This window comes from Eptatretus burgeri, chromosome 6, assembly GCF_056783735.1.
Source record: "Eptatretus burgeri isolate ZD-2024b chromosome 6, Ebu_testis_v1, whole genome shotgun sequence".
NCBI classification, from domain to species: domain Eukaryota; kingdom Metazoa; phylum Chordata; class Myxini; order Myxiniformes; family Myxinidae; genus Eptatretus; species Eptatretus burgeri.
In genome coordinates, this window is record NC_140966.1 from 31,004,350 (window position 1) to 31,023,965 (window position 19,616).

The 19,616-nt window shown below is 44.2% G+C and overlaps 1 protein-coding gene across 3 annotated transcripts in view; it reads right to left on the reverse strand.

Annotated features, from left to right (window-relative positions):
* The window catches only part of PPWD1 (peptidylprolyl isomerase domain and WD repeat containing 1), a 78,781-nt gene that overhangs the window by 25,261 nt on the left and 33,904 nt on the right, over positions 1–19,616 (reverse strand). For all 3 annotated transcript variants that reach the window (XM_085884462.1, XM_085884461.1, XM_085884460.1), the window contains exons 9-11: positions 7,581–7,756; positions 6,672–6,753; positions 6,344–6,526 (exon numbers count right to left, since the gene is read on the reverse strand). In XM_085884462.1, the coding sequence (XP_085740588.1) occupies positions 6,344–6,526; positions 6,672–6,753; positions 7,581–7,756 (441 nt within the window). The remainder of the gene's footprint in view (positions 1–6,343; positions 6,527–6,671; positions 6,754–7,580; positions 7,757–19,616) is intronic.

Genomic DNA, 19,616 nt, shown 5'->3' on the forward strand with positions numbered 1-19,616 from the left:
TGAGGAACGGCCGCCAGGTGGAGCAATAGAGCAGTCTCCCACCGAACACCCGGAATTGCAGGTCATAACCTTCAAACAACTCCGATGGTGACAGGTCACTTAAGGACCGTGATCGCCAATTCTCTGACGGTGTGGGGTAGGATTAATAGCCAAATTTCAATATACCTAAATACCCACATCGTCAAATTACCGGGGAAGTCACCCTCAACGGACTCTGTCGAACCGGATCGCTCTAGCGACGTCAATCCGGTGTAACCGAGCGGAATTACCAAAGTCCGTTGGTCCAAACGACAACTTACAGCCCAATAGGCTTACTGGTTTTCAAGCACGAACCGTGCTGGGTCAATAATAGAAAGCACAACAACGAGCTGGTACATTGAACAATCGGGGTTTATATATACTGAACAAAAATATAAACGCACCAACCTAAATATCTAAGTCAAGATTGCCATTATGGGAAAATGGTCAAACCGATGATATGTTTGAGCAATGGTTCCTTTGTTTTGCTCAAGACAGATGTTCCCATTGAAATTGACCACTCTGAGTGTGTGGACTCACACGTTGAGTAATCCTTCCCATGAGCACCATGGGGCTTGACAGAGTGATGGTCAGTGAGCGTGACCAGGACACAAACACTCCCTATAGCTTGCCCTATAAAAGGCCTCCCCAAAATGTGGACTGGTGCCAAATGTCAACATGCCACAGATGTCACAAATCTTGAGGGAGCGCGCCATTGGCATGCTGAATGCTGGGACATCAGTACGGGCCGTTGCAGCACACTTCAATGTCCACCACTCCACCATTAGCCGCCTGAGAACGCGCCTCAGAGAGACTGGAAGCACCGTGAACCGCCCACATGCCCGGCGACCACGTGTGACCACCGCCGGTCAGGATCGTCACATGAGGCTGCAACATCTCCGGGATCGACTCCGACCGGCCACGAGGACTGCCGATGAGACTGTCGGGCTGCATAACAGGCGCATTTCAGCCCAGACGGTGCGTAACCACTTGAGGGAGGCCAACCTCCGAGCCCGCCGACCACACCGGGGACTCGACCTCACTGCAGTCCGGCGTCAGACCCGACTGAACTGGGCCAATGTTCACTTGCGCTGGACCTCGCACGATGGAGGAGAGTGCTGTTCACCGATGAGTCGCGGTTCCAGCTGTATCGGGCTGATGGCGGACTCCGCGTCTGGCGTCGGGCTGGGGAGCGCTACACTGACGCCAATGTCCTTCGTCGGGTGTCACACGGTGGTGCCAGTGTTATGGTGTGGGCAGGCATATGCCATGGAGAGCGCACTCGGCTTCATTTCATTGAAGGCAACTTGAACGGGCAGCGGTACAGGGACGAGATACTCAGACCCATCGTCGTGCCGTTTGTGCGCCTTCACCATGTGACGTTTCAGCACGACAATGCTCGCCCCCATGTTGCCAGGATCTGCATGGACTTCCTCGGTGAGGAGGACATTGATGTCCTCGACTGGCCTCCATATTCTCCAGACATGTCGCCCTTCGAGCACCTTTGGGACGTTCTTGATCGACGCGTACGACAACGTTACGCAGTCCCAGAGAACGTCCGCCAGCTCCGTGTGGCTCTCCAGGAGGAATGGGAAAACATCCCTCAGGCCACCATCGATAATCTGGTGATGTCCATGCGCCGGAGATGCACCGCTCTGCGCGACGCCAATGGTGGACACACCCGCTACTGACTATGTGAACTCTGACAGTGACACCTCGGTTGTGTCGGCTGTTGTAGCGCAAAGACTGTCGCCAGAATTCTCAAGGAACTCTTTGAAATTTAATGCTCAATTGTCATGGATTCTATAACCAAATTGTTGTGAAGATTTAGTAATTAATGAGTTCGAGGTAAAATAGTAACAATCGCTTGGTGCGTTTATATTTTTGTTCAGTATATTATGGGGCAGGGGAGCACAAAGAGCAGAGTTAAAACCGAATATGAGAAATGCAATTTATATACAAACTAGAACGGGCACTCAGTCGAGCGCATACCTTCACCAACGCTACATTTTGCCCCCCCCCCCCAAGAAACCTTTGATTGTGAGGGTATTTAATCCCATACCACATCTGCCTTCTCATATGTGTTATGATGGCTTAAAAACATTAAATTTCCTACTGTTTGACACCGATTCACGTACATTGTACAATTTCTGTATGAACTCCCTGACCTTTTTGGGTGTCGGTGTCAAGTCAATCTGATGACAACTGGTCACATTAAAAGAAATTATTTTCTGGCATTTTAGGGGCATTTAGCACACACGAGTTTCTGTTTTTCTAAATAAGTTATTTATTGTGAACAAGCAAACATTCATTGTACAATTAAAACAGTTAATTGTTTTGTATTATTTGAGAACAACTGAGAAACTAACAATGCACGGTTCATACAAAAATTAATCCTGCAAAAGTACAATGCCCAAACTGGTAACCAAAGGGACATATTAGCCTGAAAAGGACGTATAAGAGTTCGTCTGAACTAACTACGTACATCATTTGACAAAACACGAAACATGGAAGAATGAAGTCACTGTCAAATATTACACATCACAGGATAGGGAATTTAATTCTAAACATTTTGAATCTACTTACATGCAAATGGTATAAGAATTGACCGCATTATGATAATAAAGGTCGTTGACCCCCCTGACCTTTGACCCAAACCGCTAACAAAAGTAATGACGTCATTATGTCATATCGTACATCACAAGATTGTGCATTGAACTCAACATTTTGGCATTGGTTGCATGCAAATTGGATAAAAATCGACCGCACTATGGCAAAATGACGATTTTGACCTTTTCATGACCTCGACCTTGACCTTTGTACTCTTAATTTTGTAATTGGTATTAGAATGTGGGGAACAGAACAGGCAACATTTTGGTGTTGGTTTCATGCAAATCGGATAAGAATTGACCGTGTTATGACTAAAACCGCACATTTTTCAATGTCGTGACCCCCCCTGACCTTTGACTCCCAAACGCGAATAAGGGTTATTATGTCATTGTGTCATGTCACATATCACAAGATGGGGGCATTGAATTCTGAACATTTTGGCATTAGTTGCATGCAAATTGGATACAAATTGACTGCGCTATGGTAAAAAGACGATTTTGACCTTTCATGACCTTGACCTTTGACCCGATCGCTCCCAAAATCTAATGAAATTGTCCTCGGATAATAACCAATCATCCCACCAAATTTGCTGCGATTCAGTTCAATACTTTTGGAGTTATGCGAATAACAAACAAACAAAGAAACACAAACATTCACAAATAAATAAATAAATAAATACACAGCAATCAAAAAATAACCCTCGCAACAAAGTTTGCGAAGGTAACAAACACTTAGCAATTTCTACTTAAGGACGGGGCCCACTCAGACACACACACACACACACACACACACACACACACACACACACACACACACACACACACACCACACACACACACACACACACACACACACACACACACACACACACACACACACACACACGTCAATGGTCTTTATTCGGCCCTTCGGCTCGAGAGGGAAGGCGAGCTGAGGGTCAAGGTCTGGTTGGTACCTGTCCGCCTCGTGCGGTCTTTACCGACCCGTGCTTGTGGAGGTCAGATTCCATGGAACGAAACGAGATCCTCAGCTTGCTCGCTCCCACATAACCCGCCTCGGTGGGACTCGAACCCACACCTCCAGAATCCAAGGAGCGACTTGGCCAGCCACGAACGACGATCGGTGACCCGAGCACTACGAACACGAACACCAACCAGGACGAGCGCCAACTCCGACCAGCACGACCATTGACCAGGAGCCACGAACTCAACCAGCAGGAACCAACCAACTTCTCCACCGCACAAGCAGCTCGCGACCTTTCTTATCCCTCCCCCTCGCGGGGTGGAGGTCTGCTCTGAGGTAACTCGCCTCTGGATTGGTCGGGGACGAAATCCCATCTGGCTGGGCCGCCCTGAGGTAACTCGTCTCCGGATTGGTCGGGGGCTTCTGAGGTACTCCTATCCCTCATTGGTTGCGAGACACACCCATGTCGGTGGGCGGAGTCGACCTCACCCCGCCTATGCCCGTGGCCCCGAATGGCGTAATGGCGATGATGAAGCGAAGGGGAGATTTAATGCAAAAAACCTGACTATAAAGAAACCCGCAGCGCACACATGAAATTAACCCATTAGACAGAAGGACGGGACCCTGACTATAAACACGTACTTATAGAAATAACTGAACTGCGGGGACTACTGTCTGTTTGTGTGCAAATGGCTGCCAGATTTGTAACAATAGGTCACGTGGAGTGGCAGCCATGTTGGAAAAACAAAAAATTTGGACTTCTTTCTCTGAAACCGCACCATGGAAAAAATTGAAACTTGACTCATAGCAAGTACTTCTCATGGGGAATGAGTGATTTTTTTTGTGACGTCAAAGGTGCCTTCATTATGACGTGATAATTGCATATACGGAACGCTACATCGGATCAGTGTGAAAATTGAGGGTCATCTTGGGATAAAATGGTCGACAAAAAAAAAAAAATTGCTGATGTCATCGGTCACGTGATTCGGTAGCTATATTGCTTTTTCTTATTATGTTTTTTAAACCTTCAAAAATCTTCTTCTTTAAAATGGCTGAACCGATCGAGGTGAAACTTTACAAATATGACTGCTTATCCATGAGGAACAAAAGGTTCACACATATGACATCATAGGTCACATGGTTTGGCAGCCATATTGGATTTACCCTGAAACATAGAAAAATCTTCTCCAGAACAGCTGGATAGATCAAGGGGAAACCATATAAATGTTGCCCAAGGCATGTATATTGAAGGTTGTTAAGGAATAATTGATGTCACATGATTTGGCAGCCATATTGGATTTAAGAAAAATATTAAATAATGTTTTCTCTGGAACCGCTTAATCACTGAACGTAAAACTTCACAATTGTGTTATAGTAGTAATTTGGGAATACATATTTTAAATTTCAACTTGGTCGGACACATGGTCTGGCAGCCAGAATTATTTGATTTTTTGATGTGGGTTTATTTATTTCTTTATTTATTGAATAAGGCTCACTTAGCTGTGCCTGGATGGGTTTGAGGGGAGAGTAGTGGCAGCTGAAATGCAAATCCTATCCAGGTTCCTCGTGATGACTTCAACTTTTCTTTTTGCTTGTTTGGATTCCTTCTGATTACTCCAATGTATGACTGTACCCATTTGGTCTTCCATTTGATCTAAATTGAATTCATGTTCATCCCATTCTGAATTCAATTAAATAATCATAAAAAAACGTCATGGGTCAGGGACAGGTGTCCGATCAAACCAAGACATCTTGGTACCCGGTCATCACTGCCAGCAGTTTTAAAGTGGCAGTTCTAATTATGTCTCTTATTATGAATTAAGTAACACACCAGTACACAAACGCCACACAACACTCCACAAAACAAGTCCTGGTGAGGGTCGACAATCTCCTATTGCTCTTTTTCTTGTTCCTTCTGTGTGGTGCAATATCATTTGATACCACCACCTTCTCACAGATAATAGCGAACGTAGTGAGCTTCACACTCAACGCGTGCACAAGAGAGAATAGGAAACAACAACACAATACCCTGGCAATTTGGAATCCGTGTTGTCGGCTATGACCCCTTTTGCTTCCGGTTTTTGTCATGGGGAATGATGCATGCCGGGAGATCATGACCGGAAGTGTGCATTTATTCAATTATTTTTTTCCCAAAGTTAATTTTATACTTCCGAAAGTGATTTTTTCATGACAGGAAGTGTTTATTTAGTATTTAACATTACCGGGAGTGATTTTGAAACTCTTTCCGGAACATTTAATTTCTTTTATTCTTGACCAGAAGTGATTGTTAATTTATTTATTTATTCAATTATTTTTTTCCCAAAGTTAATTTTAATAAAGATATCTCCCGCATCATCAAAAACTAATTTTTAATCGTGATTTGCATTATTTTAATCGCTGATTCCGAATCCAGGCCGAAGTAACCGGAAATTGCGTCAAAATCATGAGCTGTGCGGCGCTTACATGTACCACGCACGGTATAGTTGGCAAGTACACAGTTGTGAACAAGTTATAGGTAAAGTCAGAAGCGAATGTAAGAAGTCTACGTTCGCTTCGAGGCTTTGCCTATTCCATATTATGGCTCCAAACTTGAAATACTGTCTATCAATACATTTACTCCTTGGTTTCCCACTCAGTTTGCATGCATGGGCCCATCCATGAGCCTAAACCCCTGCAAAAATGAGCAAAGCAAATTGCAGTATTATTAAAAGTAATCACGTCAATTGAAATAAAAAGTACACTTGTTACATACGGTGGGCACAACAATGATGAAGAATTGCGAGCCATTGGTGTTGGGGCCTGCGTTGGCCATGCTCAGAGTATACGGACGATCATGACGGAGATTGTGGTTGAACTCGTCTTGAAACTCCCCTCCCCAGATGCTCTCACCATCCATGCCTGTCCCAGTCGGATCACCGGTCTGCACCATGAAGCCCTGCAAAAGAGACAAAGACAAGTACGTGTTTTCTTTGTTTGTATAAATACACACAAGACAACAAGGGATCCCACAATAGGATATAAATCAGCAGCCACAGGAGAGTTGATAATGGGAAACTGGTGAAATAAATGTGCCAAAAGACCTTGATAACCCGGTGGAAGATGTGTCCATTGTAATAGCCATTCTTGCTGTGGGTGCAGAAATTCTCGACCGTCTTCGGACATCTACGCAAGAAATTTTTTTTTACGCAAGAAAAAAGGAAACTGTCACTTTAAAAAGTTCACCTGCACGAGGTGTACAGCACATGGTAAAATTCTGATGGCCTTCAATGCAGAAGCGGTCAGGAGGTACAGAGACACATATCTCCAAAGATGACTACCCTCTAGTGGAAGTGTGCAACTTAAGAAGTGTGTGTGTGTGTGTGTGTGTGTGTGTGTGTGTGTGTGTGTGTGTGTGTGTGTGTGTGTGTGTGTGTGTGTGTGTGTGTGTGTGTGTGTGTGTGTGCAGCTGTGTGGTGTAGGTATATCTAAAATATATATTGTTTTTTTATTTTTGAATCGTGAAAGATCCCAACCACACCAAGCCGAAAGCAAAATAAGAGGTAAAATTAAAAAAAAACAATGACCACGAAGAAGCAGTGTTCAAGTTCAGCATTTGACATGTGCACCTTGGACACGTCTGCTTCTGGGTGTCATCAGCAAGATAGTGAAAAAGATGTAAACTGCTTACTTTGCCAGCAAAATACCATCACCCAATAAAGTCTTTCCACATCAGATGCCTCATCATCATAATCCAGGAATCGGCGATAACATTTGTTCTTAACACAAAACAGAACTTGTTTTTAAGAATTTGCAAATTCCACACAAGCTGTCAATTCATCCACGTGTAAATACGGAGATCTTTAAACAAAAGAGCGTGATGAATTATGCTAAACAAGTGACTAAAACTGATCAAAAAGAATTCAAACAGTTTATAAAAAAATATATACAAGTGTGGACATCAATTTTTCACTGGCTAACATTCTGCAAGTAAATTAAAGAGATCTCCTTACTCCACTTGGAATAGTTTGAGGTGGATGTCTCCAAGAGTGGTGTGGATGACGGCAGCGTCAGACACCTTTCGTACACCCTCAGATTGGGCCACTGCCATCACCTCTTCCTTGCTGGGCCTTTCGTTCAGGATATCTCGTTCCGTGCCCTTCACATCATCCAACTCCCGACGTGTGAACTGGATGTGCAGGGGTGAAATATTTGAGTGTTAGCAGTGAGTGGGGAAGGGGAAAAGAGGGGGGGAGGAGGATTGGATAAGAGAAGGAGGAAGAGTAGGTAAGGATAACTTCCCCCAAACAACAACAAAAAAATTAATACTTTCTTTTGTCTTTTCATCATAGGATTATGGGTATTGCTAGTATTTATCACCCATCCTCAGTTGCCCTCAAGATGGTGGTGTGCCTTCTTAAACTGCTGTAGTCCATTTGGTGTAGGTACCACAACAACATTATCGTGTAAGGAGTTCCAGAATTTATATCCAGTGAGGACGAAGGAATTCTGGTATATTCCGTCAAGTCAGGATAGAGTACACCTCAGACGGGAAACTGGAGGTGATGGCGTTCCCATTAACCTGTGCCTTTGTCATTCTCATTGGTGAAGGTTGCAGGTTTAGGAGGTGCTCCCAAAGAAAACTTGGCAAGTTATTGCAATGTATCCTGTAAATAGTATGCTTTTGGCTGCATGCACACTGGTGGTGAAGGGGGTGGATGTTGTCGTCTTTGGGGATGGTACCAATCAATATTGTACAAGTACTGTATATGAAAGAGGGATCCTTCCACCACTGGGAAGAGTTTGAGGTGGATGTCCCCAAGACCACTCACCACAGAAGAACCCAGTCACAGACCCACTCTAATAGCCACAGAATATATGTGGCTGTTTCAGTTGAGTTTCTGATCAAAAGTAAATAATTAGTGGAGGACTCAGTAATGGGAATGCCATCAAATACCATGGGGGAAGTGGTTTGGCTCTCTTTTGTCAGAGATGGTCATTGTCTGCTACTTGTGTGGTGCAAATGTTCATGTCGACTTATGAACCTCAGAGTTGTAGAGTTGTTATAGAGTTCCACAACAAAACATTTATGAATTTTCTTAAAGATAACGATATTACATTATACATTACCTTTAATGAAGGAAAAGCTGTTGTTATTGAGCATTTTAATCACACTTTAAAAGGGAGACTATATAAAAAAATTCACTCAACTCGGTTCTCACCAATTCAGGACTTTTTTTTTTACGGATGTCCTGCTCACACAATGGAAGACTCAAAGGTGCTGTTTGTGTGAGTGGCTACCGGCTGGTCTCGCTCTGTGAATGCGTGAGAGCATCAAGCTAAGGTTCTCTGGTTTGACTCCTCATCCTTGAACTCCGAACAGCCCTGCCGTGTGAGCCATGGAACCGATCACGATCCGCCTGCAGAAGTTGGAAGTGTCTCTGCTGTTATGGAAGTGCCCATTGTGAAATCAACTCCCAGGGACTGCTGGTTGTTACAGGGCTCACACGGTCCACCATCAACCCTTTTTGGTGAAACTACCCAAAGCCACGATCACTGCTCACCTCCACACATTTGGTCCTCTTTTTTTTTTTTCCTGCCTGTGGAACAAACTTCTACATCCTCTTCATTCTCAATATTCCCACCAGGTCTTCAAGACAGCTGATCACCAACATCTCTCAGATAGTCACCAATCCAAAACCATGATCTTTTCTACCCTCATTAACCCTACCCCAATCCCTAGCAAATTTCTGGTTTTCCCTCCTTGGAGTTTCCTTGTGTGTCCATCTTGTCCACCGCATGCATGCATGTTTTGTGTCCTGTGTTTTGTTACGTCCTGATCCGTTCAGTGTACTAGCTCTTCCACGAGCCTCAACTGTGTGTATATAAAAAAAAAAAAAAAAAAAAAAAAAAAAAAAACTCCACATCTGGATGCTGTTCAGGTCTTGCTGCATGCAGGCATGGAGTGCTCCATTATCTAATTAAGATAATAGGAATGGAGCTGAACACTGGGATATCATCAACGAACAGCCCCACATCTGACCTTATGATGAACAGGACATTGAAGAAGCAGGTGAAGATAAGTTGTGCCTCGGACACTGCTGTGAGGAACTCTTGCAGCGATATCCTGGGGCTGAGATGAATTGGCCTCCAACAACCACAAACATCTTCCTTTGTGCACGGTACGACTCCAGTCACGTAAGCGTTTTCCCGGATCCCCATGGAATTCATTTTCACGCGGGCTCCTTGGTGCCACACTCAGTCAAATGTTGCCTTGCTATCAAGGACAATCACTCTCACCTCACCTCCAGAATTCAGTTATTGTGTCCATGTGAAACGACATCTGAACATTGGCAAGCAGGTAATTGGTGGGTAAATGCCATTTGGTTGCACTGTTTAACGAATCCTTCCGTCACTTTACTGATGATTGGGAGTAGACTGACAGGGCAATAATTGGCTGGGACTGACGAGAAGCTGGGACATTCGTCCCACTTTTTGTGGACAGTCCACACATGGGTAATTTTCCAGATTGTCAGAGTGATGCTGGCATTCTGGCTGTACTAGAATAACTTAGCAAGGGGTATAGTTAGTTCTGGAACACAAGTCTTCAGCACCACAGCAGGGATGTTGTCAGTGCCCACAGCCTTTGCTGCACGTCATATACTCACAAATCTCTTGACACTACGTGTAGCAAATTCAATTTGCCCAAAACTGGCATCTGTGAAGGAGGGGACCTCAGGAGGAAGTGTGAAGGATCATCCCTATGGTACTTCTGACTGAAGAGAGCTGCCAATGCTTTGAAATGTTACCAGACTCTGCCATGTGTACTGTCTACCATCAAAATGTCCCCCACCACCACCACCACCACTTTTATCTGGATCGTCCTCTTGCACATACACACTGTACTCATTTCGCCCTCCCTGCCTTCATTCTGTTTCTGCTACAATATCTGCCATGATATCAGGAGAATGGTTTGTTCTTTACACAAAACAAAAGAGTTCATTTTAGAATCTGCAAGTTTGAGACAAGCTGTCAATTCATCCATGAATAAACAACACAACCATTAAAAAAAAAACAGAAAGAACGTGACATGACCCTTTTCTTTCTCTCTTCTATGCCATGTCTGAGGCTGCTTTTAAGGCTCATGTGTGGCTGGTTATGAACACAAAGCCAGTATTTATTCTATTTGCCCCTTTTCTTTTAGCAGTCCGAGAATCGCTTGGGGGAACATTTGACAGAGGGGACGCGCACACCTCAGCTGTTCGCATCATTATCATCATTCGCGTGTGACTGGTGATCGAGACAGCCCACATAGCTAGGCCACACCCTGTGGGAAGGCACATCGAAATCAGATGGACGCCATCACCCTGATCATGGAACAGACTCGATGACGCGGATGACTGAACAAATCATGCCGAATGGATTAAATAGTTATTTTGCACAAATGGATATCAGAGCACAATACAACATATCATTAACTAGAAGGGCACTTGGTAGAGCGCAAACCTCCACCATGCAATGCCTGATCAAATAGAACATATCCGACGCAATAATTGTTTGATATATTGTGATGCACATCATTTTTGGCCCAATCGCTCAATGGTGAAGTCACTTTTAAAAATTAAAAAAATTCTCATATCCAGATCTGGATTCGGATCTTCACCAAAATCGAATCAATTCACCTTTGTCACACTCCCAACCCGTCCACCAAGTTTTGGCCGAATCCATCCATAACCTTGTGAGATATTGTGCCATGTATTATTTTTAGTCCCATCACTCAATGGTGAAGAATCACAAAAATTATCGAATCCAGATCTGGTTTCACATCTTCACCAAAATCGAATCAATTCATCCTTGTCACACACCCAACCTGACCACCCAATTTCATCTGAATCGGTCCACAACTGTTTGAGACATCCTGCACCCAAATAGACAGATAAATAAATGAAAGAGCGACACTTGGCAAAACAGAACAAAGTAGAATGGCACTCGGGAGAGCGCATTACTCCCTCTGCCAGGCTGAGCAGTTCATGTTTTGTATCCCACTTATGGGCTGGATCTGAAGCAAAATCGAATCCCCTTGTTGTCGTCACCTCACCAACTCATCCACACAGTTTTGTCATAACACGTCCACCACTTTTTGAGATATCATGATAAATATATGCCTGGTGTTGGCTTAATGGTTAGGGTGGTGGGCTTAGGATCCTAGGATCCTGAGTTCAAATCCCCCTCTGCTGTTGAATTAATAGCAGGTGGGATTGACTCTGCAAGGCATCCAGCCGAGGTCGGCAAAATGAGTGCCAGCATGCTGGTATCCTGTGTCGGAGTGGTGACCCATCCAGGATTGTGCCCGATAGCCAAGGAGAATGGTTAGGCAGCATCAACGCTCTGCACAGAGTATGGTCCCAATGGATGGATGGATGGATGGATTGATGGATGATAAATATATGCCTGGTGTTGGCTTAATGGCTCGAGTGGTGGGCTTGGGATCCTCGGGTCCCGAGTTCAAATCCCGCTTGGCTGTTGAATTAATACCAGGTGGGGTTGACTCAGCCTGTCATCCTTCCGAGGTCGGCAAAAATGAGTGCCAGCTTGCTGGTATCCTGTGTCGGAGTGACGACCCGTCCAGGATTGTACCCAACAGCCCAGGAGACTGGTTAGGCAGCACCGACGCTCTGAACAGAGTATGGTCCCAATGGATGACAAATATAGTTTTAGGTCCTATCTCTCAATTTCATAAATTGGGCCTTTGTTGACCTTTTGACCTTAAAATAATTGGTGGTTGAATTAATTGACTTGATATGCAAATCCTGTTCAAATTTCAAGTCAATCGGATGAAAATTGAGGATTTTAGAAATTGCACCGAAGTTGTTGACCTTTGGCCTCTGTTAAACTTTTGGCCTATTGATGACCTTAAAAATAGTTGGTGGTTGAATTCAGTGACCTGATATTTGAATTCTCTTCAAATTTCAAGTCAATCAGATGAAAATTGACAATTTCAGAAACAATTTTAAAATTTGGCCTGTGTTGTGTTGACTTTATCAAGGAGTCCAACATGCGCGTGGACCAAAGGCTCGAATGAAACCCCAGAGGCGCAATGAAAGCGTGCAGTCGGCGGCTACATCGGGTGGCACGGGTGCGGTGCTTCTCGGGTCTGGTGGCATTGGAGGGTCTTCCTTGCACTCCACCATTGGCATTTCCTCTCTGGGAGCCTCTCTCATGCCATTTCGGCTGAACTCGCTGGCAAGCGGCAAGGCATCCCTCGTGCTTGTGCGAGCCACCATAGGGTAGGATCCTAGTTGCCTTGGCTGCCTTGGCAGGGGCGAAACGAACCGCCGGCTCATTATACATCTTACGTTCCTACATTCTCCGTCTGGCACGAGCTTCTGGAGGCACAGGCACAGGTGGACGGAGCCACAGCATACTTATTGGTACCCGAAAGATGGTGAGCTACACCCGGGCAGGGTGAAGCCATGGGAATCCCTGGTGGAGGCCCACAGCAGTTCTGTCATGCAAATCGACCGTACGACCCGGGCGTAAGCGGCGAAAGACCAATCAAAACATCTAGTAGCTGGTTCCCTCTGGATAGCTGGAACTTTCGTTGGATGTGCAGTTTTGTCCGGTAAAGCCAATGACGAGAGGCATTGGGGCCAAAATAGTTACAACCTATTCTCAAACTTTGAATGGGAAAGACGTCCGGCTTGCAGATTTGGAGCTGGGTGCGCATGCCGCTGACACTCTCGTAGTGAACGTGGGCACACGCCATTGCGAACGTGGAAACGTGGAACCCAAACAAGCAAAAAGCAAAGATGAAGTCATCAGGAGGAACCTGGATAGGATTCACATTTCAGCTCTACTACTCTACCCTCAAACCCATCCAGGCACAGCCAAGTGAGCCTTATTCAAAATAAAATAAAATGAAATAAAAATAAAATAAAAATTAAACAAAAAGAACCCAGATCAAAAAAAAAAAAAAACCATTAAAATTCTGGCTGCTATACCATGTGTCCGATCAAGTTGAAATTTAAAACATGTACTCCCCATCACTACTAGATCATGAAGTTTCACATCCATTGATTAAGCAGTTCCAGAGAAAACAATATTTAATATTTTTCTTCAATCCAATATGGCTGCCAAACCATGTGACCCATCAATTATTCCAAAAAAAACTTGTACACCCAAGGCTTGGGGAAAATTTGTGTGAAGTTTCCCCTCGATCTGTCGAGCCGTTCTGGAGAAGATGATCTTTATAGGTCTTCGGGTAAATCCAATAAATCGTCAACCGAGAATTAACAGGGTCCAACTACACTTTTTTAGAGTTTGAGAAAAATGAAATCAAAAATTCAAAGTGGAATTGCCGCTATCTCATAACTTTTTATTTTCATATCGCGTGCTACATAACAGGTACATATAAAGGTTACATAAAATAATCTTACTTAGTTTCCTCTGTTGCCCTTCTACATGGACTTCTTCTAAATTTGAATGAAATGTCAGATAGACCCTGTTAATTCTCGGTCGACGATATGACTGCCAAACCATGTGACCTACGACATCATATGTGTGAACCTTTTGTTCCTCATGGATAGGAAGTCATACTTGTAAAGTTTCGCCGAAGATTTTTGAAGTTTAAAAAAACAAACAAAAAAAACAAAAAAACAATATGGCTGCCAAATCACGTTACCGATGACATCAAATTTATTTTTTCTGTGGACTCTTCTGCTAAAACACACAATTTCGATGAAGCTTATCCACAACCTTCATCACCCGTAATGTACTAAAGTTGGTTCACAACATTAAAAAATTAAATAATAAAAAACCAGGGTCTAAGGAGGTCTAAAGGGGGTTTGAATGACTGTTGCTCCTGATCCAGGTGAGCTTCAGGACATGCGGTCCTATTTTTAAAGTCTTTGGTATGACTCCGTCAGAGTTGGGTTTGAACTCCTGAATTACCACACTCAGAGCGGTGCTCCAACCAAAGTACGACAAAGTCTGGTATCGGTCTGAGGCTCGTCAATTCCTCAATCCCCTCTATTACACTTTCATTGGTTCTGATTGTCTGTGGGCTACACAGTAGTTTATGCCATTATCACAACTCAAAAGGCTGGATTTTCCTTTGATTCATTGCATTTAAATGTTCATGTTTCATACAAGTATGTTGCAAACTGGAAAAATTAGGGCTTTTCTTTTTCTAATCTTGATCGATTCACTGATACTTCCGTCGCTTTGTCATCCCACTCAATAATCATTTTCTCATTCCTATTCTTTTTTGTTTGTTCTACTCTTTTTTGCCCCTCAGTGCAGTTGTAGGTACCAATCACAACTACAATTGTTAGGATGTGGCCACTGTCACTCTCCTTTGGAGACACTATCAAGGGGCTTTGCAGATGAGTGAGGGGGCTAGGTCTTTTGTTCCCTTGCTTCCACCAGTGATAAAGTTGTACCTCCCAGTAAGATCATCTTATCGTGGGAATCATGCTGGCCAGGTTGTCCTAACATCCTGAGCTGGATTAAGGACCTATTTGCTCCTATACCAAGCGCAATTTGGAATGCCCATAGCCGATTGGGAACAAAAAAGGAATGAAAGAGTGAAGGTGAGCAGCGATTCGTGATTTTGGTACTTTTACCAGAAGAGGGTTGTTGGCAGACCTTGAGCGCCCTGTGGAAATATGGCGGGGACAAATCGCAGACAGAGCGGGGGGGGGGGAGCGAGACCAAAGAGGAGACGGGAGAAGACAGAATGACCACCGACCTGCCTGCGGTGAGAGAGTGAGAGGCTCAAAGACTCAGCTTCATTGCGGGAGATGCCAAATGCCTTGGTTTCCACAGTGTGAAGCCGAGAAAGGTGAGAGGCAGGGGCACCAGCCCAGAGGGGAGAGCAGTACTCCATCAGGCTGCTGACGAAAGATTTGTATGTGGTCAAGAGCTCAGGTGGGCTGAGGAAGGATTTTGCACGATGGAGGATTCCCAGTCGGCAACTGGCTTTGGAGGCCAGGTTGGAAATGTGGCTTTCCAAGGAAAGATCATGGCAGATAGTGAGACCCAGAAGCTTGAATGAAAGGACTTCTTCCAGAGGATTGTTGAGAAAGTGGATGGGGGGGGGGGTCCAAACGGTCCCTTCGGAGAGACATAGTGAGAGTATGACATTTGTCAGGATTAAAAGACATGTTCCACGTGTTGGACCAGTTTGTGATTTTACCCAGATCTGAAGAGAGTGAAGAAGCTGCGACTTTCCGGTCTGAGGGATGACAGATGGTACGGCAAAGGGTGGAGTCATCAGCAAAGAGATAAAGAGGATTTTCCAGAGTCGGAGAGATCATTGATGAAAACCAGAAAAAGAACAGGGCCCAGAACGCTCCTTCAGGAACTCCAGCCTGGACAGGAAGAGGGGATGAAAGAACTCCATTTAGGGCCACACGTTGACTGCGACAGGAGAGGAAGTCTGTGAGCCATGAGTGGAGATGGCCTTGGATACCATCGGAAGAGAGTTTGGTGAGCAGGGCAGGGTGCCAGACCGTGTCGAAAGCACGCAATATGTCCAGGGATATGGCTCTGATTTCATGTCTGGCATTGAGGACCTCCATCCATTGTTGGCAGAGCAGAAGCAGCATATCCAGGGTAGAGTGACCTGGTCTGAAACCAAATTGATGATCGGAAGTCAAGCTTTTGGAGAAGAGGAAGGATTTCATGTCTGAAGCGATGATGGATTCCATAACCTTGCTGATGATTGGGAGAAGGCTCGTTGGTCTGTAGTTGCAGGGATCCGTTTTTGCACCTTTTTACGTAGGGCAGTAATATTTGCCGATTTCCAGGAAGATGGCAGATGACCTTTGAGCAAGTGAGAGGGTGAATAGAACAGAGAGAGGGTGAGCAAGAGCAGAGGAGCAGGTTTATAGGGCACGTGGGCTGATGCCGTCTGGACCAGTTGCAAAATCTGAGTTCGAGCTTTGACAGCAAGCTCTCCACCTTGTCAGGAGAAAAGGACACAGAGTCCAGGGACAGTTGGGTGCGACTGGATAAGCTGGGTACAGAAAATGATGGGTTTCGGACACAAGATTTCGATCCAAACACTGAGTTTAGGCATTCAGCCTTTTCACGTGCGATATCACCAGTGCGGACGTTTGAGGTGAGGGAGGGGATGGAGGGGGAACAAACACCAGAAACAGATTTGATTAGATGCCACCAGGATTTTGAGGAAGGAGTGAGGTTTGAGAGTTCAGACTTGAGCTTCGAAAGATGGTGTTTTCTGGCTCTCCTGAGGGTAGATACACACTTGTTCTGAGCTTTATGGAAGGAACTGACATTACCCTCAGTTGGGTTTGCTTTCCATGAGGCAAAGGCAAGTTGTTTCAGGACAACTGCCTCACCACAAGCTTCAGTGAACCAAGGGTGGGAGGAAGGGTAGGACAACTGAAGATGAGAGGGAATAAATCTGTGCATGAGGGAGAGCAAGGTGCTTTGAAAGAATTCCCTTGATGAGTTGATGTTGGAGAAAGTAGTGATGGGAGACCAGTCAAGAAGCTTGATAGCTGTTTGGAGACCCTGCCAGTCCACCAGTGAAATGCCAGACTCAACGGTGCTGAGGTGCTTCTCTGATAATAGCCAGAGAGATGTCCACTTTGACAAGGACGTGGTCAAAATAACCGATTGGAGTGGAGGAAGAACAGCAGATATTGTCAGGGATATTTGTCAAAATCAGATCCAGAAGAGATGGAATGCCATTGGTTGAGATCCGGGTCAGGAAATTGACCGATTGAGTCAGTCCCAATGAGTCGCAGAAATCTTTTGCTGAAGTGCCATGATCGGTGAGAGAGGTACCCACACCCAGCAAACTGGCATAATGACAACTGAAGTCACCACATTTGAGGAAGAGAGAGCTCAGATGAGAATATAGAAGTTGGTCCATGTTTTTGGATGGTGAGGTGTAAATGGAGTCATCACTGTTTGGTGGACGGTACAGTACACATACAAACATGAGGTGGGAGTGGAAGAGAAGCCGTAGCCAGAGGTATTCCTGGGGGTGTTGGGGAGTGAGGGCAGTGCATGGAGAGTGAGGAATTGAGTCTTTGATGAAGAGAGCAACTCCTCCACCAGGACGAGGCTCAGGTCTGTCATACCGGAAGAGAGAGTAACCAGGGACAGATACTTGGGAGTCACCTTTATTCTAAATCGCATGAAATAATTTGAAATATATCTGTGGGAGTGGTTCGGGAGGATCCACATTATTCTTTTTAATAATGCCAATTATTGTACTATTTTTATTGTTAATATGATTATTTATTTTATTATTTTTCAAAATGGTACTGTCATGTTGATATTATTATTATGTTATCATTATTCTTGTTATTACTTTTGCCATTTGAAGTGGCCTTTGAAAAATGCCACGATTAGGTAGAACGATGCTCAAGCTGCTTCATATTATACAATTTCCCAAGGTGGAAAAAGGCAATACAGTAAACCATGGGAATTCCTCAGGATTTTTTTGCAGTCAAGTGAAGTCAAAAGCAACATAAGCTAAGAGAGTGTGAAAATAATACGGAGTAATCTTACTCGTGATACAATTGAGGGTTCTAAAATGTCAACAATACTACCCTCTCCCACCACCACTTCCAGTGGTGGGACTACGGTACACATTTACGAAGATAATTTGCATCCTCACACCTTCAGAACTCCACGTGAGGGGTGGGGGAATGCAGTCGCTAAACATTTGCCGTTTGACCCGTAGCCCCCTTGACAAGTTTAGTTTTGGTTGAGATTGCATAATGATAAGTAACGAATGAATACATCGACAAAGAAGATATATCGAATATGTTGACGCAAGTGGTCACACAGACTATCTTGGACCAATATTTTGGTGCCCCTAAGGGGCTTTTGGTGGCATTTAACACCCAGAGCACCGCTTATTTCAAACCCTGATCAAGATCGATTGTGCCCAATAGCCAAGGAGACTGCTAACGTAGCACCAACGCTCTGCACAGAGTATGGTTCAATGGATGGATGGATTAAGATCGATGCAATCACTCCCACTTACATGAACAAGTCTTTTTAAAACAACTATCACACAAAACTATTGTATACTCACTTCTTTCTGATGAAATTTTTCTCATTATATATTCCCACAATGTCTCCATATTTCCACAAAATTTTGTGTGTAACATGTTTACAAATACAGCGATTTAAGAATGTGAATATTACCGTCTGGATTCACATGCCCAAATCTGGCTTCACACCAATTCACACATGTGGCAACAACTTTCTAGACATTCACAACTTTCACATGTCCATAATAAATGCTACAAAATCTTTAGACCTGGCTTTGGATCGGACTTGGAGCAATACCTGGCCTCGGAACTGTCTGATCGATCTCAACCATATTCATGGACGGCTTTGCTTTCCATCATTGGAAGCCTCAGAAATGACCAAGGAAAAGGTATTGTAAACAAGAGCAAGAATTGCTTTGCAATACACGTCCCCTCCTGGTCCCAATGAATTTTCGGGAGATAAAAATTTGTTTGCATTTAACACACGCTCGAGCCGATACTGAAACCAAATGAAGAAGAAGATACTCTCTGATGCACCCTGTTTGGGTCTATTTGGCAAAATAAAAGGAAAACCAATTTTCATTTACGAATATATATTGCAGACGAGAAACCAATAAAGACTACTTGGCTAACAAACCGGATATAAAAATGAATTTGCTTGAACACATGCTCGAGCTGATACTGGAACCCAAAATGAATAAGAAACTCGAACCCACCATGTTTCGTTTGTTTTTAGGATTTGTCAATTTCATACTAAAAATAATCCAATGTACATACATGAACCCAAAACATGTGTATGGCTTATATGCATATAAAATACATTATGGTTAAATACCAGGGATCATTCCAATTAAACTGGGCCATGGACTAACACCCAGAGCAAAAGCTTGAGGCCTGCCAATCTGTGCTGCTTCATGGAATGGTGGCACATTATTTTATTGGCATAGAGTCAGGCCAGCTGTCCAGCCAATGGGTCTAAAGCAGTGGTGTGGAGTCAGAGCAGCTGAACAC